We start from the raw sequence: 24,687 nt of genomic DNA, 5'->3' as shown, positions 1-24,687 counted from the left end.
CATGGGGTTAAGCCCCAGGCTCTAACTCCCGAGGAATTCTGTCGGAACCCCCCTCCCGTGCACAGGGGGAAACATTTCGAGATTGCTGTTAACCAAACTGAGTATTTTTACAACAAGGGAGTGGAAGGTGAGTGCAGGAGAAACCAATATTGAAAACATACTCCTCATGGAGTTGAGAATGCAGTTTGAAAGTACGCTGTATATCTGTATATCATATATTACCACGACAGCCATATGCACTAATACTTGTCCCTGGTATATAAGTCACAGCTTTAACTGTTCCATTATCTTCATATCACGATACCCGTGAAGATCCGGGTTAGAACTGGTCTTCAGCAACCCATGCTTGTCGTAAAAGGCGATTAACGGGATCGGGTGGTCAGGCTCGCTGACTTGGTTGACACATGTCATCGGATTCCAGTTGTGTGGATCGATGCTCATGTTGAAGTTGATCACTGGATTGTCTGGTCCAGACTCTATTATTTACAGACCGCCGTCATATACCTGGAATATTGCTGAGAGGGGCGTTAAGCAGCAAACCAACCAACTACATATCACGGCTTCGGTAACTATTCTGTTATTCATTTCTATGAACAATTAAAGTCATGATCACGCTTCCGTTACCTGACAGTCACTGCTCTCATATCGTCAACTAATCCATGTTAGATATATCATAGCTGTAACCGAGTACACTTTACCGTAATTTATACACCACGTCTACGGTCACGTATATTATCTATTTATCTGGGCATTAAAGTTCAGGTCCCGTTCGTTATTAAGTCATCAATAGACTACTGCTACACTATAGTTACTACACAGTACAGTCATGCATTTTCAAAAAATATCGACACTATGCAATACTCTGAATGAATGTTGCAGTCACGTGCACTTTCCTCTAATGTATTCAGTACGTCTACAATATCGATACTCTAAAAGTCAAAGTTACAGTCACGTGCATTTTCCTGTAAAAAAATTCAGTACTTCTACAATATCGATACTATACAATACTCTAAAAGTCAAAGTTACAGTCACGTGCACTTTCCTCTAATGTATTCAGTGCATCTACAATATCGATACTCTAAAATACTCTAAAAGTCAAAGTTACAGTCACGTGCATTTTCCTGTAAACAAATTCAGTACTTCTACAATATCGTTACTATACAATGCTCTAAAAGTCAAAGTAACAGTCACGTGCATTTTCCTGTAAAAAAATTCAGTACTCTACAATATCGATACTATACAATACTCTAAAAGTCATTGTTACAGTCACGTGCATTTTCCTGTAAAAAAATTCAGTACTTCTACAATATCGTTACTATACAATGCCCTAAAAGTCAATGTTACAGTCACGTGCATTTTCCTGTAAAAAATTTCAGTACTTCTATAATATCGTTACTATACAATACTCTAAGAGTCAAAGTTACAGTGACGGGCATTTTCCTGTAAAGAATTTCAGTACTCTACAATATCGATACTATACAATACTTTAAAAGTCAAAGTTACACTCACGTGCATATTCCTGTAAAAAAACTCAGTACTTCTACAATATCGATACTATACAATACTCTAAAAGTCAAAGTTACACTCACGTGCATTTTCCTGTAAAAAAACTCAGTACTCTACAATATCGATACTATACAATACTCTAAAAGTCAAAGTTACAGTCACGTGCATATTCCTGTAAGAAAACTCAGTATTTCTACAATATCGATACTATACAATACTCTAAAAGTCAAAGTTACAGTCACGTGCATATTTCTGTAAAAAAACTCAGTACTTCTACAATATCGATACTATACAATACTCTAAAAGTCAAAGTTACAGTCACGTGCATTTTCCTGTAAAAAAACTCAGTACTTCTACAATATCGATACTATACAATACTCTAAAAGTCAAAGTTACAGTCACGTGCATTTTCCTGTAAAAAAACTCAGTACTTCTACAATATCGATACTATACAATACTCTAAAGTCAAAGTTACAGTCACGTGCATTTTCCTGTAAAAAAACTCAGTACTCTACAATATCGATACTATACAATACTCTAAAAAGTCAAAGTTACAGTCACGCATTTTCCTGTAAAAAAACTCAGTACTCTACAATATCGATACTATACAATACTCTAAAAGTCAAAGTTACAGTCACGTGCATTTTCCTGTAAAAAAACTCAGTACTTCTACAATATCGATACTATACAATACTCTAAAAGTCAAAGTTACAGTCACGTGCATTTTCCTGTAAAAAAATTCAGTACTTCTACAATATCGATACTATACAATACTCTAAAAGTCAAAGTTACAGTCACGTGCATTTTCCTGTAAAAAAACTCAGTACTTCTACAATATCGATACTATACAATACTCTAAAAGTCAAAGTTACAGTCACGTGCATTTTCCTGTAAAAAAACTCAGTACTTCTACAATATCGACACTATACAATACTCTAAAAGTCAAAGTTACAGTCACGTGCATTTTCCTGTAAAAAAACTCAGTACTTCTACAATATCGATACTATACAATACTCTAAAAGTCAAAGTTACAGTCACGTGCATATTCCTGTAAAAAAACTCAGTACTTCTACAATATCGATACTATACAATACTCTAAAAGTCAAAGTTACAGTCACGTGCATATTCCTGTAAAAAACTCAGTACTTCTACAATATCGATAGTATACAATACTCTAAAAGTCAATGTTACAGTCACGGTGTATGACCCAGGTAACAGTCACGTCAAAGTAAATATTAGCAATTTAGAGTTTGTTAAAGCGTAGCGTATCACCTCACGAGAACCTGGGCTACTAAACGTTACAGAAACTCTACTGCTTGCGGTAAGCACCCCCAGTCCCAAAGGACGGTAAAGCTAGGTGTCGAGTGCGTGTTATTGACAGTCCATCGTGATGAAGCCTAAATACTTAAGGCGCAGGGTAAAACTACAAACTTCGCACAGTTACAAAGAATGAAAATGGTCTGACGCTGTTCCAAAATCAACATATATTAAGTAAGTATTCATATCTCGGTGCGTTTCACATTTGTAGGAACTATTGGAATGGATGTGGACATTTTACACATATACGAAGGTCATATATATGTAATAAATTAAACTGAATGAACTAAATGAAAACCAGCACGTGTATAATTTTCTTGATGAGGAATCCAGAATTGTGTCTTAAGGATGAAAACTAAAATGTTCCATGTCCTGAGGGAAATGTATTGAAAAAAATATTTAAAAAGGAAGAAAATAATGTGCTAATGAATTAAACGCCGACAAAAACCAAATCTTATCTCTTAAATAACCAAGCCCCTCCATTCTAACCCAACCCAGAATGATGAATTGTTGGACGACCGAAGTAAGTATATTTTACGCCATGAATTAAGAAAATTGCAAACACGAATATGATGTCATAAAAAATTATCATTTTCATCCGACGAAAAAGCAGAGAGAGAGAGAGAGAGGAGAGAGAGAGAGAGAGAGAGAGAGAGAGAGAGAGAGAGAGAGAGAGAGAGAGACAGACAGACAGACAGACAGACAGACAGAGAGAGAGAGAGAGCAGAGAGACAGACAGACAGAGAGAGAGACAGAGGAGAGGAGGAGTAAATGTTTTACTCAAGGTATCTTTCTGGAAACTCGATTACGAGATGCCCTTGCCAAACCAATACCGCCCGACCGTAACCGTTATTTGTAACCGTGTCTATGCACAAACAAGTGTAATATATTTCATATCAACCTGTCACTCACTGTCACCCTGTCACAGATGTGTTCTTGTTTAGTTCTCGTCTCTTGCCTTTCCACGTGACAGCTGCCTTTCCACGTGACAGTTGCCTTTCCACGTGACAGTGATGTATACAACGTTACATGTGCTGCTCCGAAACAAGTCACGGGTGACACGCACTTTGTCTGATTTATGTCATCTTTTAAACCACTGTTACAAGACTCTATGCGGTCTTCATGTATCGATATGTAATAACAACATGTCTATCTCTTCGCCATTATTTAACAGTCAGGTTTAACGATAATCGCTACCTTTGAAAGGTAATCTTGAAGTTTAGAACAACAATATTTTCATGACTATTCGATCAAATTCTTTGGAATTGTGCACATATATGTGTTATATCAATATGACCCAAAGTATGTTAAAGCTCTTGAGATATATAGGCAATTAACGAAAAACGCTTAGAGATAGAACACTCGTCAAAATGGATTTGTAATATTGTTCAGAACAAGGGTGTTCTAAATCTCTAAATGCAACTGTGTCTTTATTGTACGTGTATTGTATGATTATTTCTCCCGTACCAAGTTCTACTGTTGTTGTTTTAACTTCTTTTAGTTTCATTGCTTACGAATTACATTAAATAAATCATAAATAAGGGCAATGTATGTCTAACTTCCAGATTGTTCCATCTCCATGTAACGTGATCAAACTGGATTAAAAGTTTGCTGATAGTCCATTAACCACTTAGAATACTCTAGAACTAACAATTTGTGTTAATTTATGGAGATAAAACCATGTAAAACCATTTTCTAGGCTATATCTCACGGTGATAGAATAGGCAGTAAAACATTCCCTGAACTTCTAAACTCAACTTTCACCTTAAGACATAGCACACTCTGGTTTTCAGGCGGCGTTATCGTCGACGATAGGGTTCAGTAACCGTCTTGTTCTGTTGTAATTGACCCTGTTCTTATTTCGTTTTTGTTTGCCTAAATTTGATTAGAGTAGGTTCGAATCCTAGGTTAGTTCCGATTATTATTATTGGCACCAACTACAAACTAAAGCGGAACTCACCTAAAAAATTAAGGAGAGTTCTTGGATGGGTGACTGTGTTTGGCAGCTGGACTCCTGAGAGTTCCTAGGACCTCTGTCCTGCCCCACGTGGTCTTAGGCAAGTTGGTTTGTTAATAATTGTCTCTGTTCACCCATTAGAAAACGGGTACCCGGTGGAATAAGTCATATGACTATTGACATTCTTGATTGGGCTATCCGGGGTACTAATGTCTATTATGTTGAATACACTTTGAGCTTTATGGTTATTATCATAATTATTATTACTTTCAGCGTGTTCTCTTACTCAAGAGACTTTTTTCAAACTTTTTTTAAGTAATTCAGCGCTTGCATGTCACATTTAAATGTATTCCTGTCAGGTACACTTCTGACTGAACACAGCCAGATTTGGAAAGAAGTTACTCAAGAAGAATATTTAATCCGTGATTCAGTGTAAAGGAGGAAAAGAAATAATACAAAAGGCTTAAGAGTGCAGATGTTTAAAAGCAGTTATCCATCGCCCTTTGTAGACTGTCAACACTGCTTAACTTTCCCATTCTTGTGACTGTCTCCACTGTGAATAGGTCACATACCATACGTGCCATAAGATGAAGACCTTCACTCAAGGGACAAGTTCGTCTCATTCAGGTCATAACAATATCAACACAAAAAGAAATTCGCACAGTCGAAAAATATATATTTCTTATAATATTTTGATCTGATAAATGTATTTAATGAGAGAATCATTGTCTTCTTTGATCGGTTCAGAAGAAAATTATATATTGCACACCTGGGAAATGTATGATTGAATGAAAATCTGTTAAAACGGTCTTCAAAACTCATTCCCCAGACGCTTCAGAACACTGAGTTTATGGTGTAAAGGATCAGACAAAGGACTCATGGACTACACACTCCCGCTCATCAACTTTATTACCATAGTGAAATGTTTTAATATATTTTAATGACAGGTGTTAAAAAATGATAACTAGTCCATCCCTGGAAAAGCATATCTGCCTATGTCTAGTCTAAGTCAAACCGATGGTGGTTCACGAGGTCGTCCCAGGCAGGCGTCGTCGGTAACGTTGCTAACCGGGAGGTGGCGTCCAATCACAGGATGCATTTTTGTGTTGAACTGCTTTCTCTAGAAGAGTTGTACCACCTCGTTGAATGTGTAATAGCTTTTATTGGTTAATCTGGGAGTACCACGTTTCAAGAGTGAATGAGTGAGTTTAGTTTAGTTTTATGCCTCCTTTAGCAATATTTCAGCAATATCACGGCAGGGGACACCAGAAATGGGCTTCAAACATTGTACCCATGAGGAGAATCGAACTCGGGTCTTCGGCGTGATGAGCGAATGCTTTAACTACTTGACTACTCCAACCCGTTTCCGTTTCAAGAGCGTTGTTTATCCGATGACCATGGGTGCCAACGTGGTTGCAGATTTCAGAACTGAACTGCATCGCTTCAATACAACTGACTGAGTTTGGTTTTACGCCGCTTTTAGCAATATTCCAGCAACATCACGGCGGGGGACACCAGAAATGGGCTTCACACATTGTGCCCATGTGGGCTTCAATACAAGGTGTAGAGATGTAGTCAATGAAGGGTTTTCTTACGTTGTCCAGGGCTATCGGCATGCATCCCTTTTCTGTTGGTTATGTGGTCTTGTGCATAGAGTCCAAGTTAAGCAGTGTTGGTCACAAAGAGTCAAAGGATGGGTAACCGTGTTTGGCAGCTTGACTTCTGTGAGTTTCTGGGACTTGGGTGCCACCCCACAAAGAAGCATGTGGTCACAACTATGAAACATATTTTATATATATTTTTAACAAACCAACTCTTAATGCATCTGTGTACTTAATTCATGATGTATGTGGTGTGATGTGTGTGGTCCTGTGCATAGAGTTAGGTCACAAATCAGTTGAAGTTAAGCAACGTTGGTCACGGAGAGTCCTTGGATGGGTGACCGTGTTTGGCAGCTTGATTCCTGAGAGTTTCTAGGATTTCTGTCCTGACCCACAACAAAGCACCCATGTGGTCTCACCTTAAGCATTGAGTTTGTTTGCCATGGTTGTCGTCGTATCCAAATTGAACAGGCCAATGTTCCTGATGTCAGTCACAAATCTGTCTTACCCAGACTCGATAATTACGAACGGTCATCGTATTGGTGGATTTTCACTGAATCTTTTTGATCAAATATCCTGATACATTGGGATGGCGCACCCTGATATGACTGAAATAACATGAATATAAAATCTTATAAGTATTACAATTTTCATATTTAAAGGTACATAAATACGTTTTGAAAAGCGAGATCTTCTTTAGAATTACTTCATACCGATTATGCGTAATTCCCCGAAATTCCTAATTTATTTTCTGACCGATCAAGTTATGAGTATGGAAGAGGTGAATATCTATGTGTGAGTGATTGAGTATGGTTTCACGCCGCTTTAGCAATATTCCAGCAATATCACGGCGGGGGACACCAGAAACAGGCTTCATACATTGTACCCATGTGGAGAATCGAAGTAGGATCTTCGGCGTGACGAGCGGAAGCTTTAAGCATTAGGCTACCCCCCCTCCCGGATATCTATGCAAATGTCGAGTGAAACACGAAGGTGCTGTCAGATCATTCTGCCTGAATTATCGTGTAATCTTGCCCATGAAATGTTGGTGAATGACAGGGGAACACTACTGTCATGTGATGTATGACATAAAGGAATTATGGTGGCATGAGACGTGACCGGTGTGGATATGGTAGCACATAAACTGGGGAAACCTACATTCTTTCTGAATTGAAGACGATATACTTTCTGAAGAAGGGATGCCTTTGCAGTAAATTAGGACAAGGGGTTGCATTATTATCGTGCTTACGTTTGAATACATGTACATGTCCAGAAAACCTTTACGCTGGATACGGGAGAGAATTGCTGGAACAAACGCGGTTGTGGTTACAAGCTGTTGAGCATGTTGTGGCAGATGGCTGTCATTTAAGGAGTGAGTGAGTGACAGCAATATAACGGCGGGGGACACCAGAAATGGGCTTCACACATTGTACCCATGTCGGAAATCGAACCCGGGCCTTCGGGCCAAAAGGCCAAAAGTTTAATCTTCTGAAGCACTACTGTCTCAGTTTCTCTGGCTTCTCGGTGTATTTTTTCTTTCTGTCTGAAACACAAGAATGTTTACCTCAACCCGTTGACATGAGAGTATATTTCCGTTCATGTGGTGACGTTTTTTGTCAGTTTATGACAATTGCGCGGTGTAAAACACACTTACCATTCCTTTTTGTCACATTTGTTGTTATATATAGTTCACAGGGTCAGGCTGAACTGTGTTTATATACAGGCGGAGAAGTAGAACGCGGGATAGGCCGAATGGTAGCTAAGCTTGCTGTTGTTTTTTTGCGACTCGTGACTACAAATATACACGATGAGTGAGTGTGGATTTTACGCCGCTTTCAGCAATATCCCAGTAATATCACGGCGGGGGACACCAGAAAAGGGCTTCACACATCGTCCTCGTCGTGAGGAGCGAACGCTTTAACCACTCGGCTCCCCCACTTCCAGTACACGATGGGAGTGAGTGAGTGAGTTTAGTTTTACGCCACATCCCAGCAATATCACAGCGGGGGACACCTGAAATGGGCTTCACGCATTGTACCCATGTGGGAATCGAATCCGTGTATTCGGCGTGACAAGCGAACGCTTTAACCACTCGGCTACCCCACCACCCTGTACACCATGAGGAAATAAAGATTAGAGTCTTCTGTCACAATGGAAGCCCACTGTCATTACTAATTCAATCATTCAATTAATTACAGTCATGCATTTCCTTAAAATGAAATTCCGCAGGTTTACAACAGCATATTTCAGTGGTATGGACTGATTATTTGTAACACCCCTTCTCTGAAATATTGCGTGATCGGCAAACGTTAATACGTTCAGTAGTAGGCTCAGGTTGTGTTACATAGGGGCGTTACAAAAGGCATTGCTCGATATGATTAACAACTCGGACATTTTCCATAGCTTCCTTATGCTATTCATTCATACATATCATCATATTGATAAGGTGTGGTGGGGTAGCCTAGTGGTTAAAGCGTTCGCTCGTCACGCCGAAGACCCGGGTTCGATTCCCACATGAGTACAACGTGAAGCCCATATCTGTTGTCTCCAGCTCTGATATTGATGGAATCTTGCTAAAAGAGGTGTAAAACTAAACTCATTCACTCAGTCCTTTCGATTAAACGTTTCATCTGAAATCGGCTAATACTGCTTATAATGTATACAAACGTACAAGCCAATCGAAAAATAGCGGTATGGCCCTTTCCATAATCTTTACAAATGCCCCATAAAAGTATGTTGTATGATTCTGAATATATACCATGTTTCTGAATCACTGTCATATAGTGATGATACCACGTGTTCGCGAAAAGGTGAGCGTATCCTGGCCGACAGGTGGTGCTGGTCACAAACACACGAAAAAGCAAGTCAACTGTCCCCATTAACAAATACGGAAATATACTCATGGAAACTAATAAGGGAACACATGAAAGTACAAGTGTTCCTTTATTCTTTTCTAGGTTTCTTCACAAGACATGTCTTGCACTGTGGGTAAATCTTGAAATTGATAAAGGAACACTTGTACTTTCATGTGTTCCCTTATTCGTTTCCTTGAGTATATGTCTTTTCATTTTGACGCGCCCACCGTTAAACTCGCGTGATGAAGGAACATCACAACTGTATGTGTAATATGTGCAATAGTTTCTAATAATAACAGCACCAGTCTTCCATTGCGTCCCTTTGAAATACAGGATCGGAGAAAGTCTTCCGTGCATCGTGTGTATCTTGGGGCCAATTCTAAATGGCAATTTCTTAATGAGCGCTTTGATCCATTATGGCTGGTCACTGGTCTTTCACGAGATTAAATTCTTTCATTCATCCTCTTGAATGACACGTAGTTCTGTAACACTGCTAATGGATGGTGTTTTGGTGGGTATCAACTTAATTGGAAAGTGTATCTGGGTTAATAAACTGTGACACTGTCATTGTGACAGGATATCAGCTGTGGTGAGACACACAGGGAGACAGGTCAAGACGTGGACGTGGACCTTCCCAGTATTCGTCCAAGTTCATTTTACCTGCCGATGTCAAACTTCGACGTGAGGTAAAGGCAATGTAACGGTAAATTCAAAGGGAACGTAAATAACAAAAATGTCATTCCTGTGACCTAATATTAACTCAATAATTCAGCTTACGAAGAACAGGATCACTTGAAAAAGTATTGTTAATTTCACAATTATTACACACTTTGAAAAGAGCTAAAACGAGACCTTTTCAACGACCAATGTGCAGCTTCTTTTACACCTTTTCTTTGACATCCCACTAAGGCTGAGAAATTAAAACTACAAATTAAAAGTTTGAAAATTCAAAATGCTGTCTTTGAAAATTGGACTTCTTATCCCCCGACAGTGTCAGTTTAATGCGGAAAGTGAAGCCTTTGGAGAAGGATAAATTACTAAATTCAGTCCATCTTGAGCTTTCAACGGAAAATCTTAGAACTTTCAACAAAATAACCACATCGTTCTGAATTTTCCAGAAGGTATTTCTAAAAATAAATTCCACCAGAATAAACAAAATTTTCAATGAAATAGTTTGGATTTTCAACCCAGTTCACTGAATGTTCAGCATAAAACATAACATGGTTGTGAAGGGCTTGTCGTGTTGCATCTGTAGGGGCTTAATGGAATTGTTAAAGTACAATGTACAGCGCTTTTCCCGTGAATTCGTAGTCCTGTCACGACCGAAAATATTAATGGACACCAAGTTCTCATACAAAATCCATTTAAAACTTTCCAGCAACATTTCTGTCATGACAATTTCATGTCATGTGTCAAAGATGGCCCCAATTGAAAGATGAATGAAACGTTCCGTGTATTTATAGTGCTCCGAGTTCGCTCCCTTGCTGTACGAAGACGTTCGGTGTCGTCAAAGCTGGCCCCGAGTGACGTTGAAGCGAAGTATACGTCCATCACAGCTTCATTATAATAATATGAAATATGAAATATATATGATCGGATATACTTTAAATTGTTTTGAGAATAAGAAATTTATTTGAACACAAACGTAAATTCCTCCTTTTTGAAGCATACTCATCATGTTATTATTTTTTTTATAATTACCTTTTAAAAATAACAAAGCGAATCATTTGTTGACAAATTTTCAGCAAATATGAAGTATATTTGACTAAATTACAATTATTTGCTTTCGGCCATTTTTACTGCAGCCCCCAAACGCCAAACCGCAAAGAAAGAGCTTTTGTCAGGATGGCGAATGATGACAAGATACAAGACACCCTGCCAATACCAGTCGGCTCAGAATTAGTTATTCAAGCCAAAACACACGCACACGCACGCACGCACACACACACACACACACAAACATGCATTAATCTTCACCACAGCACACAGCTTTAAGCTTCAACTCACCACACTCCATCAGTAAACAAAAACACTGAGGTCACGCAAGCGATCTGCGTGAAATACCTGTACTCAATACAGGTAACTTTAGGACAGGAACCATTCAAGCAGTCATACACGTTGTCACCCACCCTCACGCGGGAGTTGACCCTGATCGCCGACCATGACATCACGTCCCATCAATCAACATGACATACGCTGATGTCTTCTCGTACGCCCTCGCTTCGTGGCCACCTCATCAGAACCAACCGTTTGGCAAACAAATACAATAGACGCCTATTGTTCATGAAAAAACGTGTCAGGAAAAAACATTAATGTCATCTGGTGTTAGCACCTACGCCAAACGTGGATAATTTTTAGTGCAATGTTCCTTAAGTCTGTTGTTGAGAAGAATGAAATATACATGTAATAGGACATCGTATAATGAATGCATAATCTATCAAATATCACTTTGGATATTAGATTCTGAAAAGAAGATATTTTCAGTAGAACTCTAGTTGTTTTAGTATTGAACGACAACCGATGTTGATCTTGGAGAGTGGATATACAGGTGACCGAGTTCAACAGATAAGCTCATGTGAGGCTGAAGCCTTGGTGTTGTTCCACGCTGAAAAACGTTATTATTCACAGATTAAAACAAATGTTCAGAAAATCTTAAGACTTCCCAACACTGCAGCCCTGTAGAAGAAGAACGGTTCAGGCATCACGCCTAACCCGATTGGGAGGTACCAAACCTCAGGTACGTTTCCTTGATCCAAGCGGGACATTTCGAAAACGAAATATTTGCCATGTCTTTTCCAGAATCTTGTCAATCAGAGAGTTCAATGATACAAATGATTTCATTCGATGCAGTTTTTCCTGTCATTATTTTTTATTATTAAGGTGGCTTGTGTAAAGTCAAATGATCATGTCCATTAAACTGCACAGCAATATTTTAAAGTACGTTTAAAGCGAAAACGCTTTCAACGATCCAATGGATATAACGAAATGAGTTTGGACCCAGCCACTTGCTCTCTACTTCAGTGGAAATGCTTATAACGAACTACGGATACAACGGACTAAAACTTGTTGTCCCTTTGAGTTCGTCGTTATAACCCAAGTTTACTGTTCATGTATTTCAGTAATGTCAAAAGGTCACTACCCCATCCTGTACAGCTTAACTACACCAGGTTAATTATCGTAAGGTCACTTCTGCAATAAACGTTTGTGTGGTGGAGTAAAAAAACGTGTTCTCCTTGGTACAACCAGGTGTTTTCCATAACATGAATAGTGTAGTAGCATTGCTGGAACCACCCAACCATCTGGAGATGAGTCGAAATGTAAGACAATGTTTCAAGGCTATCGTCATAAAAATGTTTGGGATTCCAGAAATACTAGATGTTTCCTTAATGAGTGCTGCACAAACAACAAGACATATTACCTAACACGATACTTTAAAATTGCCCCAGGTTAGAGGACCGGTAAGGGGCGTGGAAATACCGTAAACCCTTGTTGAATAGTACCTCCTACTTTTATAGTATTCTCTTTGGGTTCATTCTTTGTGAACTGGGGCGGTGGGGTAGTCTAGTGGTTAAAGCGTTGGCTCGTCACGCCGAAGACCCGGGTTCGAATCCCCACATGGGTACAATGTGTGAAGCCCATTTCTGGTGTTCCCCCGCCGTGATGTAGCTGGAATATTGCTAAAAGCGGCGTAAAACTAAACTCTGTCAGTCTTTGTGAACTAAGTCTGGAGATTAAATGTATTCCCTTACTTTACTTTACTTTATTTCATCGATCACTTCATTTACTGGTTTGTTTACCAGACCACTGTCGCATGGCAGGAGTACTGCTGAGCAGGTACAAGCAAAAAATATTTTTTAAAATGACTTTTAGGCACATTTTGTGAGATACTTGGTTATAATGATAATATTTATAACGCGCCTTTTCCAGGCCAGATATCCTGCTCAAAGCGCACAATCTGATCATTATTACCCCTGATAACTCAAGCTGCCTGTTAGGCGCCAGCAGACTAACTGTCTCACGACTTATCCCACCGGGTACCCATTTTCTGGTGGATGAACAGAGGTAATTTTGAACAAACTCACTTGCCTAAGGTGAGACCACATGCATCACATGTGCTTCGATGTGGGTCCGGACTGAAGTCCTAGAAACTCTCAGGAGTCAAGCTCCCAAACACGATCACCCATCCAAAGACTCTCCGCGCGTAACTTCAGCTTATTTGTGCCCTGAGCTCTATGCACAGAACCACACGCCACACACCTGGTGTCATCACAGATTATCAGAGATCCTCTCATGTCAGTTTCATGACTATTTTTTCCTTTACACCGAGCTGAATTTGTTTCTGATGATAGTCAAGACTGAGTATTCTTTTGCACTGACGTTCTATGTTTAGAACTATCTTAAAATAAACAGAAAGCCTAAAAAGTGGCCAGTTAGAAAGTAAAATAGACCGTATATATTCCGGGCCCGAATTATTATGGTCAGCCCTCGGAACACCGCTGTTGTGAAAATTGTTTAGTACGTTCACTTCAACTAGTGGAAAAAGAGGCCTCTTAAGGGCGTAACAACATCATAATTTCCAGTTTTCACTGTGTTTTTATGACCGTGGTTTAACCGTGACGGCTTAAACTGGTGTCATGGAGCGTTATGTTGAAAGGGTTTAATGGGACTGGTGACATTTATGGGACAAGCTGTTGACTTTGTTTTATGCATTATGATTGTCGTGGCATTTGTGATTTTGATGCCGAAAATACAGTTTTGCATGTCTTGTTTAGACTGTCCCAAAGTGGGGATTCTGAGCTTGGAGAGGTCAGCAGAGATAGACATTAGTCCCCGCTTATGTGCCACTAGATAGAGAAGGCAACGGTGCAAGGAATTCATTGTGACATAGATCGCTAATACGTCGAACCGATCTCCATGAAAGGGTTGAAATGTGGCATAGATCGCTTATACGTCATGTCTATCTCCATGCAAGGGTTGCAATGTGGCATAGATCGCTAATACGTCATGCCTGTTTCCATGTAAGGATTGCAATGTTGCATAGATCGCTAATACGTCATGCCTGTATCCATGTGAGGATTGCAATGTTGCATAGATGGCTAATACGTCATGCCTGTCTCCATGTAAGGGTTGCAATGTGGCATAGATCGAAAATGCGTCATGCCTGTTTCCATGTAAGGATTGCAATGTGGCATAATCACTAATACTTCATTCACGTCTCCATGTAAGGGTTGCAATGTGGCATAAATCGCTAAGAGGTCATTCCTATCTCCATGTAAGGGTTGCAATGTGGCATAGATAGCTAGTACGTCGTTCTTGATTCCCTGTGATGATTGCAATGCGGCATAAATTGCTAATACGTCATGTCTGTTTCCATGTAAGGATTGCAATGTAGCACAGATCGCTAATACGTCATGTCTGTCTCTATGTTAGGATTGCAATGTGGCATAGTTCGCTAATACGTCATGCATGTTTCCATGTGAGGGTTGCAATGTGGCATAAATAGCTAGTACGTCGCTCCTGATTCCCTGTGATGATTGCAATGCGGCATAAATTGCTAATACGTCATGTCTGTTTTCATGTAAGGATTGCAATGGGGCACAGATCGCTAATACGTCATGCCTGTCTCTATGTTAGGATTGCAATGTGGCATAGTTCGCTAATACGTCATGCATGTTTCCATGTGAGGGTTGCAATGTGGCATAGATAGCTAGTACGTCGCTCCTGATTCCCTGTGATGATTGCAATGCGGCATAAATTGCTAATACGTCATGTCTGTTTCCATGTAAGGATTGCAATGGGGCACAGTTCGCTAATGCGTCATGTCTGTCTCTATGTTAGGATTGCAATGTGGCATAGTTCGCTAATACGTCATGGTTGTCTCCATTTGAGGTTTGCAATGTGGCATAGATCGGTAATACGTCATGCCTGCCTCTATGTGAGGGTTGCAATGTGGCATAGATCGCTAATACGTCATTTCCGTCTCCATGTAAGGGTTGCAATGTGACATGTATCGCTCATACGTCATGCCTGTCTCCATGTAAGGATTGCAATGTGGCATAGATCGCTTATACGTCATGCCTGTTTCCATGTAAGGATTGCAATGTGGCATAGATCGCTAATACGTCATGCCTGTCTCCATGTAAGGGTTGCAATGGTTGTCTCCATTTGCGGTTTGCAATATGGCATAGATCGGTAATACGTCATGCCTGCCTCTATGTGAGGGTTGCAATGTGGCATAGATCGGTAATACGTCATTTCCGTCTCCATGTAAGGGTTGCAATGTGACATGTATCGCTCATACGTCATGCCTGTCTCCATGTAAGGATTGCAATGTGGCATAGATCGCTAATACGTCATGCCTGTTTCCATGTAAGGATTGCAATGTGGCATAGATCGCTAATACGTCATGCCTGTCTCCATGTAAGGGTTGCAATGTGGCATAGATCGCTAATACGCCATGCCTGTCTCCATGTAAGGATTGCAATGTGGCATAGATCGCTAATACGTCACGTCTGTCTCTATGTTAGGATTGCAATGTGGCATAGATCGCTAATACGTCACGTCTGTCTCTATGTTAGGATTGCAATGTGGCATAGATCGCTAATACGTCACGTCTGTCTCTATATTAGGATTGCAATGTGGCATAGATCTCCAATACGTCATGTCTGTCTCTATGTTAGGATTGCAATGTGGCATAGATCGCTAATACGTCACGTCTGTCTCTATGCTAGGATTGCAATGTGGCATAGGTCGCTAATACGTCACGTCTGTCTCTATGTTAGGATTGCAATGTGGCATAGATCGCTAATACGTCACGTCTGTCTCTATATTAGGATTGCAATGTGGCATAGATCGCATTCATTCTGCATGAAACCAGGAAATGTACACATGAGCTTGTGCGTTGTTTAGTCTACCAAGTCACCAAAGGACGGGTAAGGGACGTTTTTTGTGTAAATTATGAAGTACTAGAGTAAATTCATTTTTCATATGCATATAAACCGGAAGCGAAACATACCTTGCTTTTTTAAAATACACCTTTTAAGGAAGCCGAGTATTCTTCAACAAAGTCTGCAGTCTACACATCTGATAAGAATAAACAACTGAAGTATAGAAGTGTTCAAGGATATATTAGGAGTTAATGTTTTATACTGAAAGGCAAAAGAAACGTCGAAACGTCATTGGGAATGACATTTAAGTATCAATGGAGTACTTGAACCTAATATATACTGACACACATTGAAAACGCAAAACCCATTTTGGCAATTTCTAACAAAGTTTTCATTTACCACACGAAAATATAGTGATGTGAGGTTGCCGAATAAAACCATATGCACATCTGGGTTCGAAACCTTTACCTGTTTCTGGCATGGGTACAGTTCATGAAAACACAACTCTGGCATATTCCTTGGACCTGTTGGGGTGCATGATTATCATGACATACACATGCAAAGCCGGGTTTTGGACGCATAAAAGGCACTATGGTTCAACCGTTTCACTAGCAGTCACAAAATGCCACGGCTCAGTGAACAGCAGAGGGAACAAGCTATCGGGATGCTGTTGGTGGGAACATCACAAAATGAGGTCACCCACCACTTCGGAGTGAGCCCATCCACCATCAACAGACTCTAAAATCGTCTTCAGCAAACTGGAAGCGTCCGTGACCGTCCCTTACCAGTACAAACTCCGGTCACGACGGCACGTCCAGACCGGCACATCCGACGAGTTCACCAAATAAACCGCTTTCAGACAGCAGTAAACTCACCTCGAAACACCGTAGGGTGTAAAGGACGCCACATCACCGCCATAACAGTCATTTGACGTCTGCAGGCTGTGGCACTAAGGGGCCATATCGGGAAACGTCATTACGCAACGTCATCGAGTCAACAGGCTCCTGTTTGCACAGCAACATAGCCTCCAACCACCATGAATCTCCAACCAGTGGGTGTTTTTCAATGGGTCCAGGTTCTGTGTGTCATTTGCAGATGGCAGACAACGCGTCTACAGGCAGCACATAAACATGAGCTTGGTCGCCGGATTCATCAATGTCAACGTCAACGTCAGCCAAACAACGTCGCTGAGTTGACCCTGGCTTTACAACAGGAGTTGCAGAACATCCCCCAAGCACCAGTTCGACGTTTGTGCGAATCCATGCCACGTCGACTCCGTGCATGTGTACAGGCTCAGGGAGGTCACACTCGCTACTGGCGGACGTAAGGGGGGTCTGTGTGTGACGCTCGACGTGTCAGTCATATTGGCGGAACTCTTGCAATCATTCTTTATGAAAATGAAGCACAATGAAATTCTCAACATAACTGTAGAACAATTTCCATCCAAGTATTGTTGTTTGTTAAGTTTTCCTCATTTGAATTTGGTTTTGCGTTTTCAATGTGTGTCAGTATACATCGGAAGTCAGGTTTGAGGAAACATGAATCGTGGTCGTATAGCCTGTTTTGCCCAATAGGGCCTGAATAAAGTATTGTTTGAGATTGAGGTTAGAAATGTTTTTTGTTTGTGGAAAGGAAAGAGTTCGCACAACAATTAAAAAAGATGCACGTGCATCGTGCATGCATTCAGGATATAAATTGCCGCCTTGAATGGCAATCGTTCACTTGTTGTCTGAACGCAGCAGCTATGGCTAGGATACTTACATTACAATCAATGTCCTTCGACTGTAAGTCTGGGTGGTTAAAGCGTTCGCTCGTCACGCCGAAGACCTGTGTTCGACCCCACATGGGTACAATGTGTGAAGCCCATTTCTGGTGTCCCCCCGCCGTGACAATGCTGGAAAATTGCTTAAAGTGGCGTAAAGCAAACTCACTCAGTCCACAAAGAAAACTTACTTCAAGACATGTATGGTAGTCATGCAGACTTGAGTTTCTTTCTGCGATTGGATTCGTTCTGTAGTTGTAGAGGGAACATTCCTCTATCTTAATAGTCCAGGACTTGATCCTACCTAAGATCAATTTATACAGCTTCTCCATGCTGAATTTGAACAACACGTGGCCATGCTATTGAGAGAGTTGGTTGAAATGTGGGGGAAGTAAGTGATTGTGTCGAAACCGTTCCTGTCAGGAAGTTACATTTCAACGATTAAGTAAAATTCTGAAAATTCTCAACTTACAAATTGGGTTCGCTATCCACAAATGTGGTGTGTTTAACAGCATATCGAACAATGATTCCAGAAGACAATGCGGTCAGCGTTACGACGGTATCCTTGGAGCTTTGGTTGACATACCAATGAGAGTTGGTTGTTGTTTAACGCCGCACTCAGCAATATGCCAGCTATGTGCCAGCAGTCTGTAAATAATTGAATTTGGATCAGACAATCCAGTGATCAACTTGATAAGCATTGATCAACGCAATTGGGATACGGTGACATGTGTCACCCACGTCAGCGAGTCTGACCACAATATTCCGTTAGTCGCCTCTTACGATATGCATGGGTAGCTGAAGATCACTTCTATCCCGGATCTTCACGGGAACACCGGATGAAGATCAAGCTGCAAAATATTTAACCTCATTTCTAGCATTATTGCTTGAAATTGTTTGTCTGTCTGTTTCAGTAATGGTAAGACCACGCCGTGGCGGAATGTTCTCCCATATCTCCGACATGTTTCTGCACGTGCCAGGCACAGACAGTCAACCGGGCACCTACGGCACTAACTCAGTTGGCAGGTGGTACGCCATGCCTCCTGCCGCGCCTGCGTACTGCAACTGGTGGGTAGCTTCCGGTGTGAAGAGCAAGAATGGTCGAGATTTCCAACCCAATATTACCGTGACTTGGATAGCACCTCAGCCGACGTACTACGTTTATAACAATCAATACTACGCCAGCCCTATGGATAAAGAGAGGAAACGGCCGTACATATACTTTGTGTAGGTAATTTTTATTCATTGGGGGACCCAAGGTCCGGGTTAGAATTGATCTTCAGTAACCCATGCTTGTCGTAAGAGGCGACAGACGGGATCGGGTGGTCAGGCTCGCTGGATTGGTTGACACATGTCATCGTATCCCAGTTGCGTAGATCGATGTTCATGCTGTTGATCAATGGATTGTCTGGTGCAGACTCGATTATTTAAAAACTAAACTCACTCACTATTCATTTGGGTACAGAATTTCGCAGAATTCCACAACACGGTCGTGCTGGATAGGGCTCCATATCGACATAGGTCAAATCGATCATCGTTAAAATTAATGAATATCGATTGATTATCAATAAATATCGGACGAGGTAAATTCATTAAAAAATGACTAAAAAATGACCAGCAAAACGCCGTCATGAACATACTTTAGTGCTCCTAAAGTATGTTCATGAAAGCGTTTTGCTGGTAACCCATAAATAAACCGAGTAACTTTTAAAATTATTTCATTACAGTAGTTTGTTTACGATATTATCGATTACACAATTTTCATATCGATAATCATTAATAATGATTCCCATCGACGTTATTTCCTACTATCGATTTTGTAGTCAGCCCTAGTGCTGAATAAAGTCAAATGGTTTATGTACTCCTTCGTAACTTCAAAGATACACTTTCGTTTAAAACATCTCACAAAACCAGACGCTTTACTGCTACACAATACGTCTCAAGTGGTGACGTCGCCTCCACAGAAGGTCATGTCAGATGGTGGCGGTGGAGTAGCCTAGTGGTTAAATAGCAATAGCAATATCCCAGCAATATCACGGCTGGGGACACCATAAACGGAATTCACACATTGTACACTTGTGGGGATTCGAACCCGAGTCTTCATCGTGACGAGCGAACGCTTCAACCACCAGGCTACCCTACCGTCCCATCTCATTCTCAGAATAGGTTAGGGACACACTAGGGGACTGCGTTTGCCTTCAGATGCATCTGTTTCCTCCTTCAGTGTTTACGTCACGCCCGATCCCCCTGTTGAAACCCACGCCCCGGGAGCAGCCCATCAGAGACGGTGGTTCTACGCTGCATCAGTCCAAGTAGACAACAATGAGATTAAACAACAAAAAAGAGGTAAGTGTTAATTATAAACCCTCTCGCAGGTTAAATTCGGTCATATCTGATAACTATTAGAGATGACTTTGCTTCAGCTGATTGGTGGTTTTGGGAGTTGTTGTTGGTTTGTATTGTATTGATTATTTACGAAGAGCCTTCATAAGCATATCAGAGGATTTACACTGAGTGAATTTATCATGCATATAATTTGAAGGTTTAATATTCATATGTTTTACCATGACTTCAGTAAATACTGGATTGTGATTGGTTAATCAAAGTCATTCAGAGGTATATAATCACCTTATATACCTCTGATTTTCCAACACAGTATGTGCTTTTTTAAAAATCTTAATAACGCGGTTATGGTAGAATGGAGTTAAACGTACTGTGTTGGTATATAACGAAATTAGAATAGCTCTAATTTTACTTAAACCTCACGCTACGTTTTTCTCCTAATTATCTCATTTTACCTCACTACATGACCCACTAAATGAAAATTGGTAATTGGGAGCTGCTCAGAAACGAGAGCTCAAAATATACATTTATTCATATCATGAGCGTTTTAAATATGTATATCTGACGTTACAAAATCACTGTTTCTGTCACGTCAGATATACATGTCTACATTATCTACTGTTGTGATATTGTACTAATCTCAAACATAATCATCCGTCACGGGTCAATTTGCTGATTACTAATAGAGAATATTCTGTGAATAGTCATATTTTCGTAACGGAAATATATATTATTTATGCATACAGGGCAACAATGTTTTCAATTAGTTTGTACAACAACTGATTCTTGTTTGATAATTACACTGTCTGTGACTATATTTCAAGTGTTCTGTGTTTCTGATTCTCAGCGGCTGCCGTATTTACGCAGACCCTTCGACAATGGGACAGTTTCTTAGAGTCTCTCAACTAAGGCATGTGTTTCCTCCAAGATGAAACGGTTCGGTGTAGTACAACAGAGTTCAACGATATCTGCTATTGTTAGCCAACGGCCTGAATTCAAGAGACATTTCCGATTAGTGTTTCCCACAATCCTCCGCACTGCTTCCGGTAATCATGACATCATCATCTCGCCAAAGGTGGTGAAGTTGACAAACAGAATGGGACTTTGATCTGTTTGAAAGAGACTTCACTTCGTTGTTCCATGTTATCAGGGACGTTTATTTGAAATAACCTCGTCTATCAATGCACAGCAGGTAGTAAACATAGTGTTGAATGAGCATGAACAATCTTCTTCTACCAAGTGTAGTTCTGGAACATACGGTCAAAACAATCCAGTATTTTGTCCTGAAAGTACACACACACAAAAGACACGTTTTGTCAAAGGTTGATTACCATTTGTCAGTTAATCGTTAAATTATTATATATTTGTCTGTGTCTATAAAACATGCAAACTGATGAACACTTTAACCTGGTGTTTGTTCTCGAAACTACGGTTATGTCGACATGATCTTTGTCTCCTCTTTCAAGCTATAACTTTTATTCCGGCCTGGACAGTGAGTGCGTGACTTTTAGTTTTACGCCGCTTATAGCAATATTCTTGCAATATCACACCGGAGGACACCAGAAATGGGCTTTACACTTTGTACCCATGAGGGAATCGAACTCGGGTCTTCGGCGTGACGAGTGAACGCTTTAACCACTAGGCTACCCCACCGCCCCCGGACAGTGTTTCAGTCCTCCCACGGCTTGTTTGCTCCACATGAAAAAAAACTTTGCAAATACAGCAAACTTTTGTCTTCACCACGCTGGTGAAACCCAAGAGGAATAAGTGAGTGGATTTGGTTTAACGCGTCACCATATGGTTGAAATATTGCCGAGGTGACATTATATTTTAACTCACTCACTCACTAGTTTAACGCCGCTATAAACGTTATTTCAGTTGTATCACGGCGTGTCGACTTACAGTGAGTAACTGGGTTTAGTTGTACACCGCTTTTAGCAATATTTCAGCAATATCACGGCTGGGGACACCAGAAATGGGCTTCTCACATTGCAGCCATGTGGGGAATCGGACCCGGGTAGTCAGCGAGACGAGCGGACTCTTTAACCACTAGGCACCCCACCACCCCGACTTACAGTGGAAGGACACTGATAATACTGTAAGCATCGGACGTTTACTATTGTCATGGTGCAAATATCAATGAATACATATAAAAATAAATACATATGATATTCGAAATTTATCAAATTCCCAAATGTACCTATATAGTTATTCTCCTTACACAGATGAGAGTAACTAAATATGTACATTTGTGAATTTTATCAATTACTATATTTTTAAATGTGAAATATGTGCACTATGACACTATTTTGATTCAAAACACGACAAACGAGGAGCCATCATCAGAAGGAATCGAAGACTCGAACAACGATCATTCGGTACAGTCGACGAAAGTTCACTCATGTGATAAAACATAAGGAAAAGTCCGTCATGCAACCCCGGGTACCCATACCACAGATACGTTGGCAAGGAATGGTGGTGAGCTAAGTGCAGAGGTACAGAAAGTTTGCATGTTTGCCTTGGTGACGATAAATGTTTCCTTGGGTTGGCAAGGAATGGTGGTGAGTTAAGTGCAGAGGTAAAGAACGTGTGCATGTTTGCCTTGGTAACGATAAATGTTTCCTTGGGTTGGCAAGGAATGTTGGTGAGCTAAGGGCAGAGGTACAGAACGTGTGCATGTTTGCCTTGGTGACGATAAATGTTTCCTTGGGTTGGCAAGGAATGTTGGTGAGCTAAGTGCAGAGGTAAAGAACGTGTGCATGTTTGCCTTGGTGACGATAAATGTTTCCTTGGGTTGGCAAGGAATGATGATGAGTTAAGTGCAGAGGTAAAGAACGTGTGCATGTTTGCCTTGGTAACGATAAATGTTTCCTTGGGTTGGCAAGGAATGTTGGTGAGCTTAGTGCAGAGGTACAGAACGTGTGCATGTTTGCCTTGGCGACGATAAATGTTTCCTTGGGTTGGCAAGGAATGATGATGAGTTAAGTGCAGAGGTAAAGAACGTGTGCATGTTTGCCTTGGTAACGATAAATGTTTCCTTGGGTTGGCAAGGAATGTTGGTGAGCTAAGGGCAGAGGTACAGAACGTGTGCATGTTTGCCTTGGTGACGATAAATGTTTCCTTGGGTTGGCAAGGAATGTTGGTGAGCTAAGTGCAGAGGTAAAGAACGTGTGCATGTTTGCCTTGGTGACGATAAATGTTTCCTTGGGTTGGCAAGGAATGATGATGAGTTAAGTGCAGAGGTAAAGAACGTGTGCATGTTTGCCTTGGTAACGATAAATGTTTCCTTGGGTTGGCAAGGAATGTTGGTGAGCTTAGTGCAGAGGTACAGAACGTGTGCATGTTTGCCTTGGCGACGATAAATGTTTCCTTGGGTTGGCAAGGAATGATGATGAGTTAAGTGCAGAGGTAAAGAACGTGTGCATGTTTGCCTTGGTAACGATAAATGTTTCCTTGGGTTGGCAAGGAATGTTGGTGAGCTAAGTGCAGAGGTACAGAACGTGTGCATGTTTGCCTTGGTGACGATAAATGTTTCCTTGGGTTGGCAAGGAATGTTGGTGAGCTAAGTGCAGAGGTACAGAACGTGTGCATGTTTGCCTTGGTAACGATAAATGTTTCCTTGGGTTGGCAAGGAATGATGATGAACTAAGTGCAGAGGTACAGAACGTGTGTATGGTTGCCTTGGTGACGATAAATGTTTCCTTGGGTTGGCAAGGAATGATGACGAGCTAAGTGCAGAGGTACAGAACGTGTGCATGTTTGCCTTGGTAACGATAAATGTTTCCTTGGGTTGGCAAGGAATGTTGGTGAGCTAAGTGCAGAGGTAAAGAACGTGTGCATGTTTGCCTTGGTAACGATAAATGTTTCCTTGGGTTGGCAAGGAATGTTGGTGAGCTAAGTGCAGAGGTAAAGAACGTGTGCATGTTTGCCTTGGTAACGATAAATGTTTCCTTGGGTTGGCAAGGAATGATGATGAGCTAAGTGCAGAGGTACAGAACGTGTGTATGGTTGCCTTGGTGCCGATAAATGTTTCCTTGGGTTGGCAAGGAATGATGATGAGCTAAGTGCAGAGGTAAAGAACGTGTTTATGGTTGCCTTGGTGATGATAAATGTTTCCTTGGGTTGGCAAGGAATGATGATGAGCTAAGTGCAGAGGTAAAGAACGTGTGCATGTTTGCCTTGGTAACGATAAATGTTTCCTTGGGTTGGCAAGGAATATTGGTGAGCTAAGTGCAGAGGTACAGAACGTGTGCATGTTTGCCTTGGTGACGATATATATGTTTGTCATGGTTGGGGCTGATGTTGCCGTCAGAGAGAAAGTTTGTGTTTTGTAAAATGGATGTCCTAAATACCGTTCAGAGTGTTCTTTGCAGACTATAACCCATCGATTATCCAGGGCACGTCCTCTCAGAGTGAATGTATGAGTGCGGAGTTAAACAATAACCAACAAAACCACGGC

At 40.9% G+C, this 24,687-nt stretch overlaps 1 protein-coding gene across 1 annotated transcript; it reads left to right on the top strand.

Moving 5' to 3' along the window:
- Positions 1 to 21,634, top strand: LOC124280974 (uncharacterized shell protein 16-like). Its single transcript, XM_046716986.1, has 4 exons — positions 1 to 127; positions 18,800 to 19,112; positions 20,110 to 20,231; positions 21,076 to 21,634. The coding sequence occupies exons 2-4, from the start codon at positions 18,802 to 18,804 to the stop codon at positions 21,135 to 21,137; spliced, it is 495 nt and encodes a 164-aa protein (XP_046572942.1). The 5' UTR covers positions 1 to 127; positions 18,800 to 18,801; the 3' UTR covers positions 21,138 to 21,634.
- The last annotated feature ends 3,053 nt before the right edge of the window (positions 21,635 to 24,687 follow it).

This window comes from Haliotis rubra, unplaced genomic scaffold, assembly GCF_003918875.1.
Source record: "Haliotis rubra isolate DU_JTF1 unplaced genomic scaffold, ASM391887v1 Scf277, whole genome shotgun sequence".
Taxonomy (NCBI): Eukaryota; Metazoa; Mollusca; class Gastropoda; order Lepetellida; family Haliotidae; genus Haliotis; species Haliotis rubra.
This window is presented reverse-complemented; position numbering and strand designations above follow the sequence as displayed.